Here is a 14,369-nt window from a genome sequence, read left to right on the forward strand (position 1 = left end):
GTTGGATTTTAGATTGCCAGTGCATTTCCTTATGAAATGATTACTGTCCAAATGTGTGAGTCCTTAAGGAAATTCACTGCTGTTGCTAGAACTTCCAAGATTGAATTTATCTTTCAGCTCAAGTTATAAGGTGACTTCTTCAAAAGCTGTAGAACTGTTACTTTCAGCAGGCTAAACTTGTATAATTACATAGCAAATCTTCCCCACAGAAACACTTAATAATTCTAAGCAATACCCAGGTCACTTGTTATATCTTGCTCAAATGTGTGTGAGAAGAGGGGGGGAAACTTAAATAAAGAAAAAAATAACATGTAAAACATTCCTTTTTTCTGCCATGCAAAATTCTCTCCTCATCCTCTATTAATAAGAGCTAACGTTAATCCTTTACTGCCTGCTCCCTCATTCCAGTTACCCTAATGCACAATGTCATTCTACAAAAAGCAAAGCTTTTGTCCACAATGTGTTCGTGCCTAAATTCAAGATTCTATTCAGCAATGCTGAACAGCTACTCTGAAATCAACATGGTTTTGTTCAATCAACAACAATTTGTGGTCAAGGCTGACATTTCAATCTAGGGCCAGTGTGCAGGACAGTAAAAATTAGGACAGCAGCTTTCTTTCAGAACACAAAGTTTCTGCTTCACAACAGAAATATAATTTGCCTACGACTGACTGGCAGAACCATCTTGATCAATTTTGATCTGACTACCAATAGAGTTCATTTGATGAGCTGAATGGAGAAACCATATTGATTTACACTTCCATTATGATGACCACATCTAGATGTTTTTTGTCTTTTCTTGCCAATACAACCAAAGTTCTTTGATTTGTAGCATCTGAAGTGATTACTGTATCAGCAGGGAAATGGAAAAATATTTCAATTTTCTTTTGTGTATTCTCTGTCAGCAAACAAGCTGGTGTACACTTTGCCTAGGACACTTTTCGTTTTTGCTTGCTTTTCCACCAGGTACTAGCATTTATGCTTCGATCACAAACAAGCTAAAATGAAACTGAGTCACACAAGCTTCCACGTTCTTCTGAAACAATAGGTGTTAGCTAGTCTCAGACAGCTTCCTCTAAATATACACAAGACTTCTATTTGGGTATTGGCAATGGCTATGTCCAAATATTGCACATTTAAGTGGTAAGGATCCTGCTCTTTTCTTCAACCTAGACACAACAGGTTTTCCAAAGGAGGGTGGATAATGACAGCTATGATTCAATCAAAGGAGCAGCAGGTTAGATGGATGCTTGGTAAGAGTCAGGACAATGTTGAATAAAAATGAAGTTACTTTGAACTTTGGAAAGAATTTCTCCCTATAATTTTATGAAGTGAAATCTCAGTTTTAGAGTACTTGACAATATGGATGTTTATATTTTGATTTGAACCCAAGCCCATGGCAGGAGGTGAGGGAAGGAGAGAAAGGAGGAGTATGAGACATTTTTCCCACTCCTCAGATGTTCTTCCTGGCAGACTAAAGTTTGAATACTAAGAAACAAGGGTCTTTTCAACCCATTCCAACATTCTGCCATCTGAAGCTTACCTCACAACCAAAAATGGTTCACTGAACTCAAAGCCGAACACCTCCAATACAGTAGGACACACTACTGAAGCACAGCTTTGAAGGACTGTCTTTCTTGACAAACTTACACTGACTGCAGCATAGCTGGGCAGCAAGCTTACAAAACACTGTAAAAGAGCCCTCACAAGCTCATGCACTATAAAGGCAAATTAAAAAACGGTTTTGAATTTATTTTGGTTGTGGCTAGGCACCGAGACACAGAGAACTCCACTGATCTCATGGTGCAAGTGTTAATGACTTACGTTCATAAGCATGAGACTAGCCTATCTTTCAGCTTTATTCCCTGGAAGGGCAAAGACCAGTGATTTCTGGCAGGTCTATAGCTTCTGTAAATGACTAATAAAAACAAAGATATAAACAGTCTCTTAAATAATCCCCAAAACTGTCTACAGTATCCCTCTGCACTGACTGAAGTCTACAGAGTGTCTTGAGAAATCAAAAAGACCAAAGAACCCTGATCAAAAGGCATGTATCAGATAACATCAAAGATAAAGAGCACAGCCGATTCTTCACCTCAGCAAGTAGAAAGCATATAAATTCAAGTTACCATTATAGAAGTCAATAAAAGAGTAAAACTAAATACTTGGGAAAAGCTGAATCATCATCTTGATCTGTAGCTGACAACAGAAAACGCAGCAACCTGAGCTGAAAGGATGGCACTTAGTCATGGAGTCTTCAGCACAGGACTGGACTTCAATTCACCAGTGAACAACTCAGTGGCGGGGGGGTGTGTGGGTGTGGGGAATTGTGCAGCCAAAAGTTAAACTACTAAAATACATTAAAATCAAGGGGAAGAAAAATAGAACTATACTCCATGAAAGAGACAAAATACTGTAAGGTATATGATCATATTTGCCAACTATACTGGCAAAGTTTTTTACTGTTTATTTATTTTTAGTTAGCATTCTACAACCTTTCTATCTACTGAATAAAAAAAAGAACTCTCTTTAGTTTTATTGTGGTGGAACTTGAATTTGTGATACCTGACCCAGAAAGTACTACCATTCATGCTACATTTTACTTCCACATTCTGTAATGATTTGTAGAATTGTAAGTTAAAAAACACAAAATGTTATGTCAATTTCATAGAAAAATATTATTACTAACAATCAACTTTTTTTGCAGGGATGCTTTTTCAGTTGAAAATTATTACATTTCTTTCTAAAGCTGTTTTAAGAATGAGGAAAATATAAGTTTTGTTACAAAATTGGCATGCATTGTCTTGTAGGACAGGTCATTAAACAAGAAAAACAAGATTTTATAGGATAAAAAGAAATTGCACTAAAAAGTCAAAAAGAAAATGTCAGGTAACATATTCAAAGTTCCCAAAACCCAGCAAAGTTAATAAAATGCAGCATTAAACTTTTCATAAAGTTGTACCTAACAATTTCCTCAAGTTTTAGGTATGACGTGTCTTTTTTCAAGATTGAAGTTCAAAACAATTTCCAACATTCTTCAAAGAAATACCTGAGATCTATTTGTATCTGAAATATTCAAAATCCTTCCCACAATATTTCAGGCAGTAACACATCGCTTTCATCTACTTCTGCAAGACATCCTTTCAAGATGACAGTATTACAAAATAAGTAGCAATACATTATCTGTAGCAATCAGTAGTTTCAGCTAAAACAAGCTCTCAAGTTGACTCTGTCCCCTCTTTTGTCTGGGAGATTACAGGCATATATTCCTTGGCTCATTGCCCAAGAGATCACACTGTACAGCAGCTTTTGAAGGCACAGATCCAGAATAAGCAGTCTTACAGATTCTAATGATTTTTCCCCTCAGAAATTTGACAACTGGAAGACAATGGACAATGAAGTACACAATATCACCTTTGGTAAATATGCAAACATTTCAGAAGCTCTTATTGCTTTAGAGCAATTCTAATTCTTCAGATGTTGGCAGAAGAGTTAATTCTTACTACATGGATTGTAGTAAGAATTATTACTTAGTAGTCTTACTCCATTACTTGTAGTAAGAACTATTGATACATAAATATCTATTGCAAGACGTCTTTAAAATGCAGAACTAAAACCTAAATTTAGTAACAAATCACAAAAAAGAATGAGAAAACTGTGCAAGCATGCCAGTGAATACAGAATAAAACAATTTTTAAAGAAACAAGTAACTTGTAAAGCTATATTGTAGAAGTTACAATACAGAATTATAGTGGTTCAATGTTGCTTCTCCTCTGTGTATAATAAAAAACCTAAATATTTCAGCATGTTACATATGTTTTACTACACAAAGCCTTGTAGAAGTGCTGGTATTTTCCCCAGTTACCCATGATTTTCCACAGGGTTTAGTTCTGAAGTGGATTTTTTACTTTTTTTGTTGCTATGAAAACAAAAGTATTCATTTAACAACCAAATAATTTATGGTCACAATCAAAAATAACTAAATAAACTGTTATTTCACACATCTAAGGATTCCAAAGGATACCCAAAATAAGTATTTAAAAATCACAGTAAAACAAATGATAAAGGAAAGATTAAAGGTTTATGTTAAATGCTCCTTTCAAAATATATGTATTTTATCTTTTAAATACTTTTACAGGTCATTTAGTGTTTTCATATAATATAGTTCCAGGAAACATGAGAAACAATGTTGGAACAAAACAGATGAATCCATTTTAGATATACTTTAGACGTGTTTATTGTTAAAAAGAAAAGCAGACAAAATACTTTTGAAATATGAAATAAAGCAGTCAAACAGCGTTTTGACACCAATGATGACTGTACAACTCAGTAAAGTTTTACTAAACACATTTAAAAGCATTCCATCTAGCAAATTATAAATAAAACCTGTCAAACACATAAATGCAAAACCAATAAATACATTTGATAGAAACATATCTGGAAATAAACTAAGTCATGATGTTTCTATTTCTTCATATTATTGAATAATATTTTCACCCAATTTCCAGTATTATCTGTAAGATGATTTTTATTATATACTTTTCTCCTTTGCCTAGCATTCATCATCATACAGTTTATTTCCCCACATTTTTTTTTTCCACAGTTTTAAAAATATGATTTAATATCAGACATCCCCAATTTCCCAGTGGGATATATAGCAGCAACATTTAATACTTAAAGGACAAAAGAACGTGACAAAGGCCATGTATATCTGTTACAGTCCGTATTATCCTAACTGTCATCATCATCACTACTATTGTGAGTCTTAGTCCATTCCCTGTAGGCCTGTCTTTTCTGAAAGCATGGTAAGGGAAGAAGAAAGCAAAAGAATTAGTTTAGAAGTATTAGTTTGTCTGGCAAATGTGTTAATCAAAGCAAACTAAAACCCCAGAAAACAAATTCTGAAGTAACATCCTAGTTTAGGACAGAGTATGAGCACGCGAAATCACCTACATCCTGATTTTTTTTTTTATTCAGCATATACAATCTCTAAATCACTAAAAGAACGTTATTCTAATCTACTCCAGTAGTTTGCTGAAAATGCTACAACACAGTGACTGCAGCAGGGCCAGTCACCAGAACTGTATGCACAGAAATAATTAAAAAGGGGAGAATATTTTTCCCCCCATAAGAATATATCATGCTATTCAAACTGCTTCAGATGGGGAACATGTGATACACTGTCATACAAAACAAAGAAATACATCTAGAACTAGAAACATTAAGAACCAAAAACATTAGTACACTTGAAGGTAGGATAAGATTAAGACATCAAACATACTATATCAGAAATTAATGTCTGGAAAAAATTTACTGAAAAAAATTCGTTACTTTCTGATTTGACTGTCTACAGGGAGAATTACAACCCTGTTTGGACGTTTCAAAACATTTCTTCAAGAGTAGTTCTGCCTTAGAATCATCATGACTGAAAACTAATGAGAAACACACAATTTTTCAACTTTAGCTACTTTCAAATGGTGGCTGCCCTCACAAAATATGACAGGCATTACACAAGACAATACCTTTATGCTTTTATAAGCTGGATAGTGGAAGGTGGTCGTACTCAACCACACAACAGAGAAAAATCAGAATTACATATTGGATTGCAGAATTTTTTAAAGATTTCTCAGAAAAAAAAAAACAAAATGCAAACGTACAAATTTAAGAAGCAAAAGCAATGCGAAGTCATTAGAGAAGTCTGCACATTAGAGCTGACACTGTTGGCTTGCTAGAATTTGTTTTAGTGGTACCCTTTAAAACAGAAAAGGGGATGCTTTGGATACCAAATAGAGAGAAAGATTAGCAATAAATTTATGCTGTTCATCAGTAGTAGCTCCTAACTATGCTCCAGTTAAGGTAATACTGCTTTATAACACTAGCTTTAAATTGGTTAAAGCTACCTCATTAGAAGGCAGGCAGAGGCATACTACTGACTACCAAAAAAACTTTCACGGTCTGCTGAATTAGATCACAAGTGAATAGTATGGCGAACATAGCCGAGATGCCCCAAATAGGACAATCCTCTTCTACCAGAAAACAAAGACACACTAATAAAATGCAGAAGAAACAGAAACAACCAGACTGTAACTCAAAATGAAACAAACAGCTGTGACAATTCTCAAAATACTCTAAAAATCCTCTCCAAAGGCTACTTTGTACTTCATTCTTATCTACTTCTCCAAAAAGGTTATTTCTGTATGCCTTCTCCAACATTTCTCTGGCACGCTGTGAATCCTTCAATGTGTATTTTAAAAATTCTGTTTACATTCATGCAATCACTAATTACTACTTTATTTCTTATGTTTGAATATTTCTAAAAGGCAGTTTTACTTCTAACAGAGAAAAATAAAAACTTTGTAAGCTGCACAACAGTTGAAATTATTTACACTTTGATTTCTGAGTCAAATTTACTTAAATGGCAGATGAGTTATTTAAGAATAACAGCTACTCAGCATGTTCTTCATGAAAACAGTATTCCACTTCAAAATTGTTTGCGTTCTTTCAATGTCTGTAGTATGACATAAATACAGCTATTTTAAGTGTTTAAAATGCTGTTTTACATAAAATTGAGATTAAAAAGTCACTGTTTAAAATGTGTACTATAAAATTACTGAAGAAGGCACCTTTGTGTTTATCATCACTGTTTATCAAAAGTAAAAACTGAAGACTTAAACCTTTTTGATTACACATACAAACCTTTTTCTTCTTTCAACATCTTGCACAAACCTCTACAGATATACTGGTATAAATTATACTGTCATTCTCAAAAGTTATATCACAGAAACTACATCACCAAAGTGGTCATAAGCCTAAGAAATTAAATGAACCTTCTTGACTACTAGGTGAGGGATGGTAGGGAATTTAAGAATTGGGAAATTCTGTAAAATATTTATTTCAACATATGATGAGGTAAAAGGTATGTCAAATTATCTTTCATTTTCTTCACCTGTAACATTTGACTTCCAGTTCCATCTCTTAATCTGTAAGGTCTAATAACTCCATCTTCACCAAAGAAGCGAGGTGGGCGCAAGCTTATCACATCTTCTGATGAATCTGCAACTCTGACAATAAAGCAGCAAATTTAAGGCATGTGTCAATATTTCTACTCAGCTACAGTATTTAGCAAAGATGTAAATTATTTTAAATACAAATTAAATTCAAGTACTAGCACAGCAATTGTTGTTGTCTATGTATGTACTTTTGCATATGAATAGACATTGAGTAGATATTCTATGAAACAGTAATAGTTTTACTCAGAAATCTATTTCAGAGAATAATTATTAGAAAATTAGATGGCACAGGGCAGCATATGCCTGCAATACTTGATTAGTGTTTAAGTATTGTACTTCAAAACTTCAAAATTAAAGACATCTGTGCCATACAGAACTTCTGCCTTTGTATTTTTCTTGCATTTCACTGCTAAAGAACTTAAAGTGGAACACAAAAGAGACTGGCAATCTTATGGCAGCAAAAGAGGTCTAGCTCACTGAGAAGAACAGGGCCATTAGATACCTGTATTCAGATGATGCTACTAAATACCCTCTCAAAACACTTTCTCCTACTTCTGTACGTATTACAGTATGAGATAATCTACAGCAATGGGTTTATTAAAGTGAGACTATACAATATTCAATATGCAGTCCTAACACAGATCTCAGTCTGAACAACCAGGACAGATCCTGGCATGACCCGGTAGTCTTGGAATTCATCTCACATAGCAGTAATAATATAAAAAGTCAATGCAGCTGAGAAGTCCTTTTTTCCTGTATATTTGCAGTAAAAGGAAAAAAAAAAATCAGCAATTGAAGGAAGTCTGATCACTAAGGCTTTTAAACTACTTTCTTTGGTAAAGCTAGAAATACCTGAGATTTGATGTGTTTTTTAAATGCTGTGTACTAAACACAGTATGAAACTGTGTATTTTTCAAAAAGACACTATTTACTATATAATCATAGAATTGTCTAGGTTGGAAGGGACCTTTCAGATTGAGTCCAACCATCAACCTAACATTGAAAAAAAACCCATCACTAAATCATGTCACTAAGGTCCACATCTACCTGTCTTTTAAATACCTCCAGGGATGGCAATTCCATCACTTTCCTGGGTAGCCTGTTCCAGTGTTTGATAACCCTTGCAGTGTAGAAATTTTTCCTAATATCCAATCTAAATCTACCCTGGTGCAACTTGAGGCTGTTTCCTCTTGTCCTGTTGCCTGTTACCTGAGAGAAGAGACCAGCTCCCATCTCACTACAGCCCCCTTTCAGGCAGTTGTAGAGCGTGATAAGGTCTCCCTTCAGCCTCCTTTTCTGCAGGCTAAACAACCCCAGCTCCCTCAGCTGCTCCTCATAAGGCTTGCTCTCTAGACCCTTTACCAGCTTCATTGCTCCTCTTTAGTCATGCTCCAGCACCTCAATGTCTTTCTTGGAGTGAGGGGCCCGAAACTGAACACAATATTTGAGGTGCAGCCTCACAAGGACCCGAGCACAGGGGAACAATCGCTTCCCTAGTCCTACTCACCACACTATTCCTGATGAAAGACTAGCTCATCTGTGTTAATGACAAAGTGATACAGAAGTGATACAATGATACAAGGTAGTACTACTACTATTGTCTGTTTCATGCCATATGTCACTCTTCAAACTTATTTTACTTACTTTTTAATACCCTGAAATGTGCTGCTTGCCATGTCTATGATTCCTCCAGTAGGCCTAGCTACTGCTCCCACTAAGCCTTTTCCAACACCTTTGAAAAAACCAGCTGCTCCTTCTTTCTGAGCTCCTAAACGGATAAAATGCAGCAAATTATAAAACACTGAGTTTTTCTTATAATCTTAACAAACTTAATTCCCATTTAATTACAAAACTTTTTCGATATGCAACTACAGAGTCTTCACACAAAATTCACATAAACAACATTTAAACTAGAAGTCAGTAGGAATATAAAATCTTGTCAAAAAGTTTTATAACTCAGATTTATGATGTCTCATAAATATCAAGAATTTACCATCATATGAACAGTTAACGCATCAGAAGACCTAAACTTACCTCTTATTGGTTTTGTAACTATTCCTGTTATGCCACTGACAAAACCCTACCAACCAAGAGAAACAAAAGAAACATTACAAATATGCTTTCAGATTATATTTTTCATTTTTCAGATTTTTCTTACTGCTTCATTGGTGAATACCCTAAAGTAAATGTGTTGGAGTATTCTAAAATTCACTACAAGTTAACAGAATTAGAGGCATCTGATTCACAGTTCCTACCTTCTCTTCTACCCTTGTATCTTCTTCTTTAAAACTATCGCTCAACTGTGGCCATATATTTGCAAAAACAGAGTTAAAATAAAGACTAACAACTCTCTTGTGACTATGGCAGCCTCCACATTTGTTACTCTTGGCTGCATGAAATTTGTTAATCTTTTTATAATTTCTTTTTCTCCTTACAGAAACTAATCCTTTTCCGCCACGAGTGATACCCTCTCTCAGACCAGTGGGCTGTTTATTCATTGCTTCTCTCCTTTTCTGCTGGTAATCCTCATCCATAGTTATCGCAGCTACTCCTTTTGCCATAGCACCAGTGATTCTCGATGCAGCACCAGCTAATCCACCTATTGTAAAATAAATCAAAGTAAAATGCCAATGCAATTTACAAATACCTATATTGCTTACCAGTAAGTATACCACCATTATAACGCTGAAACTTACCAACAGCTCCCCCTACTAGTGCTTTAAGTCCTAGTGCCATTCCTTCTATAAATTCTTCAGGACCCTGGATGGCTCCCTAAGGGAAAAAAAGGATGCATTCATGTTAAGCTTTAAATAATATTTTTGTATTTTTATATATATATTTTTTTTTTTAAATCTTACACTTGTATTGCAATTTATATATAACAGAGAGAACAAGACTGTAAGAGCAAATGAGAAAGTGTGAAAGTGCCCATGAGAGCACCTGTGAGAGAAAGGTTGTTTTAGAATCCTAATTCATTCCCTGAAGTCTGCTTATTTTAAGGCAAATGAGAAAAAAAGGCAATTTATTTTAAAATAGGAACCATAAGGAATGGTCTTTTGTGAATTAAGTTAAATGGCCGACTCTCTTGTTTTTATCTTGAGTTTTCCAGTAACTTTTCCTGGAACTTTCAATTTTCAATTCTAAATCTAAATTTAAAACCAAAAAAAGGTTTTAAATATTCACATTTTCAATCTATCTACTTGTGATAAGTTTCATAAGGTGGCCACAGAGATTTTTACCTGGTAAGGTTCATAGAAGAATGCTTCTACTCCTTCAGACAAACCTCTGATGAATCCAAATGGATTACCCAAGACATCAAGGCCAAGTATAAGAACATACATCTGTTTAATAGCCTAAAAAAATAGTTATTAGTAAAAATATTTTAGAAATTACACTAAAACAAAGGCAAACAGTGTAGCATACCCAGGTTAAAAAAAAAGTGAAAGTAACATGAGTTTAATATAAACATCTTAATTATTTGGAAAAGTAGAAGTAGTCATATTAAAAAGGATATTACAGCAAGTAAATCATACTAAGTCAGCCAAATAAATGTTACTTCTTACAAGCATTTGACAAATAACTGACATTAATGTCCTTGAGATTTTACAAAGCAAGCACATTACCTAGATTTCTCTTGTACCATAGGACAAAATTCAGTCTGTTTGCATATGCTGAGAAAATTTTGTTGATTGTGACTGCAAAACATTATAATTACATGTATATGACTTGTAATTCAATTTTAAAAGAAGGTTGAGCATCTCCTAGGAGATTGCAAATTTTCCCTCTGGGAAAAGGAAGGGTCAGAGAACAACAGATAACTTGTTCCCCAATCAAAATCCTGTTAAGGCTTTTTCTCCTTTAAAGATGGACAGAGCACTAAATTAATATGTCCAAAGAATCCCTTACTATTAATGATGGATGGATAGAAGAAAACTAATTCTTTTATGCAAAAGCATGCCTACTGGATGACAGGACATGAACAGTACACAAAAGTCAAAGAAGGATCATAATTCATATACTACTAATGTCCAAGAAAAAGCATTAGTATTTTGATGCCCATTCTGCTCTATCAGAGCTGCATTGTGTTTGCTTCCGCTATCCATTCCAGCAAGTTGTTTTGTTATCCATGCCACTTTTCCTCTAGTCATAATTTGGAAACAGTACTTGCTGACAAAAATAAAGGCAATAGAATCCAACTAATGAGTAATTGTTTTGTATGTGTTTATGTATTTAACCTTCGCACAAACATACAAGGTTGAATTTCATTTGTTTTCATAGAACCAAAGTGCACAGTAGCGCTTTCAAAATAAAAATTTACTGAAATATTGAAATTTATTTATTCCAACCTGTTTTGAATAATGTCTTACAACTGCCGATTGGAGCTGCTGCGTAGTACAGAAGTGATAGTTGAGTTCGAAGAATGCCAACCTAAAAAAAAAAAAGAAAAGAAAAAAGTAAGCCCTTATTATGCCAAGGAAAATAAAATCTAACATATGTAATATTGGCTTAATCTTTGGAAGTAATCTTACAATCATATTTTCAACCTACTTAAAGACAACATCTTGTACATCCGTGAGGGTGGCCCCTATACTTTTCAGCAGGAGATTCAAAGACTGAAGTGGTATCAATTCATTCTTTCTTTCTTCTTTGTTACTGTCCTCTCCACCCGTACTGAGTGAAAAGCTTAAGTGTAACTAAAGGATAAAAATGAGATTGAGACATAAAGTAGTTGGTTATTAGAAGTATTATATTGCTACCTTTATAATCTTTTAGATTAATTAAAATTCAGATATGAAATTTCTAATCTTGACTGAAATCAGACTGACTTCATAACAGAAAACATAAATATACCACATAACACAATAAAAAGACCATAACATTTAAAGGCAAAGTGAATAACTGGAACTACCTTTAAGAAAATAACAACTTGAATTTGCTTACTCGTGTTTTCAGATAAGGTCTCCATAAACTTTTAGCTATAATTTATTAGCTTGTTCACAAAATATTTTGTTTCTGTAACTAATATTTAAATAAAAGCAGACTGAAAATAATAACATAGCATGGTGTCCAAGCAAGAATGAGAAACAAAAGACTGAAAACAAATAATTATTAACACAAGTTTTACAGGTGCTAAATAAACACTGGAATATGTATACAAGAAAACTCCACCTGTGCAGACTGGAACAAAGTTTTTGTTTCACAGAAATTAAGGCGACAACCTCAAAACAGAAAAACATTTGGTAAAATTGGTCAAAGGGCTCAATAGTGCACAAGTTTATTCAGCAGTTTTCAAAATCAGATGAAAAGTAGTTATGCCTGTTTCCAATTCTCTGAAGACACCACCATTTCACTAATTTATAGAACAGAGCTTAACTATAGCTCATTTCAAAGATACATTGCTCATCTTGCAGAATCATTGACACGTAATTCACAGCTCTATATTGACTTCATAACTGTTAAAGACTAGTCTTTAATTAGAACCTGCAGCCCATTTAGTCCATCCTATCTCCCCCATGTTTTTCTTGTCAAATATAACAGAATTCATTCAAAAATAAGCTTTTGTTTATTTTGTTACAAAGCATTCGCTTTGCTATCTTAACACATAAAGGGCATTTTATTTTTGTCAAGTCCTGATTAGTTTTTGTAATAGAACAACTGGAGACATACCGATGAACATCTAAATGAAGATGTGCTTTAACAGCTACTAAATATACTTGGAATGAGTTAGGCTAAGCTGTTCACATAAACTAGCCAAGTATTTCCTGGAATTACCTGCTCTAATAGCAGACCATTTCTAACACCTCACCAGATATTGTAAAGAGGCAAAACTCAAACCTTCTTGGATCTATTTCCCATGGGATGGAGTGGAGATTCTCTTATTAAGAACTGTTATAGAGCCTACAAATTACCACCACAGCTTTAACACTGTCTGCTAAGCAACAATCAAAAAAACAAAGACCAGTAAGCTAAAAGTGGATGAAAGTTAGATTTGGACAAACAGGCTGTTGCTTCCATGTAAGTATGCACATACTATTCAACAGCTGCACCTGAATGTTTATGGGAATGGGAATATAGCCAAAAGTAGACTTTACTGGAGTCAAAAACCAAAACTGCTTTTCCAGTGAGTAAGTAACAACATAGCAGAAAACATCATTGCACAGTAATGCTAGCTGTATATTTTTTTCAGAAATTATCTCATTCTCCAATCCACAACACGCTGTCTGGACACGAACTATAGCATTTTGCAAGGATCTCTTAAATAATAAAAAGATTACTGTATATGAAGGAAGTCATGGATAGGAATTAAATAAATAACTATTTATATAAACATAACTATTATAAATAATAAATATTATATAAAAATAATACAAATTAAATATAAATATTATAAATAAAACTATTTAGAGAAATATAAATATTTAATAAATATTTACATTAAAGCCCATATAAAGTTAGTGGTAACAATGAAAGCACTTTTCTAGACTTTTTTATTTTATTTTTGACCACCTCTACTATGTTTCTTCATTTCCAGTGCCTACTATCCTGCAGGATACAAAAATTCTTCAGTTAGAGAGCAAACGTAGGTTGTAATGTGAGAAAGGTATACCTTAATTGGAGAGATATGAAAGTATTCATACAAGCTGATTTGTGACGTATCCATTGATGACACACTCATCAGTTCTTCTTGAAGAGATTCAACATCCTTTTTGAAAAGTTCTAGCTGTGAATGCATTTTCCAAAAAAAAATTACTTTAAAATTTAGAGTACATAAAACTACCATGTGTTTTTCACTGAGTTGCAATACATTGACTAATACTACTTATACTCTCCTGATCTTACTTTTTTACTTAAGAGTTAACACTTCAGAGGGCTTTTAATTAGCATGTTTGCTGCCTTTTTTTTGTATGAAGAGGATGAAACATACAAATAAAAAGACAATCCAACATGCATCTATTTAATAGTAAAAACAGAAGAATTTTTTTAATGAAAGTTCAAATACTGAATATTTTCAAATAAAGTGTGGACAATTTTTACCTGGGTCAAACAAAGGGCATACAAATATAACTTTCTGAACGTATAATACAGTGCAAAGACTAAAGACCATAGACTAAAGACTATTTTCTGTTATATAGAAACTAGACTTATATATACCCTGAGAAGACCTTCATGTACCCTTTTCTCCTTCAAAAGCTAGAATTCCGTTGACACAGTTTTTGACAAATTGTCCAAGTATAAAAAATATTTTAAAATAATAACAATTCTAAAGTTATAGTCAGAAAAGACTGAAGCGGTCAAAGCAAATGAAGTTGTAACTGAAAATAATGAGAGAACTGAAAATAATGTGAGAGGTCCTTTCAG

At 33.8% G+C, this 14,369-nt stretch overlaps 1 protein-coding gene across 4 annotated transcripts in view; it reads right to left on the reverse strand.

Moving 5' to 3' along the window:
• The window catches only part of VPS13A (vacuolar protein sorting 13 homolog A), a 108,337-nt gene that overhangs the window by 10,989 nt on the left and 82,979 nt on the right, over nt 1-14,369 (reverse strand). For 2 of the 4 annotated variants that reach the window (XM_063320058.1, XM_063320057.1), the window contains 10 exons: nt 13,618-13,731; nt 11,559-11,704; nt 11,357-11,438; nt 10,250-10,363; nt 9,707-9,782; nt 9,446-9,609; nt 9,045-9,090; nt 8,655-8,778; nt 6,947-7,061; nt 4,216-4,794 (listed from right to left, as the gene is read on the reverse strand). In XM_063320058.1, coding sequence (XP_063176128.1) covers nt 4,732-4,794; nt 6,947-7,061; nt 8,655-8,778; nt 9,045-9,090; nt 9,446-9,609; nt 9,707-9,782; nt 10,250-10,363; nt 11,357-11,438; nt 11,559-11,704; nt 13,618-13,731 — 1,044 coding nt within the window. In that variant the 3' untranslated portion in view covers nt 4,216-4,731. Of the gene's footprint in view, nt 1-4,215; nt 4,795-6,946; nt 7,062-8,654; nt 8,779-9,044; nt 9,091-9,445; nt 9,610-9,706; nt 9,783-10,249; nt 10,364-11,356; nt 11,439-11,558; nt 11,705-13,617; nt 13,732-14,369 lie in introns of those variants that run through there. The other 2 variants (XM_063320056.1, XM_063320055.1) reach the window with 1 other exon arrangement.

The sequence above is a fragment of the Chroicocephalus ridibundus genome, chromosome Z, assembly GCF_963924245.1.
Source record: "Chroicocephalus ridibundus chromosome Z, bChrRid1.1, whole genome shotgun sequence".
In the NCBI taxonomy this organism is placed as follows: domain Eukaryota; kingdom Metazoa; phylum Chordata; class Aves; order Charadriiformes; family Laridae; genus Chroicocephalus; species Chroicocephalus ridibundus.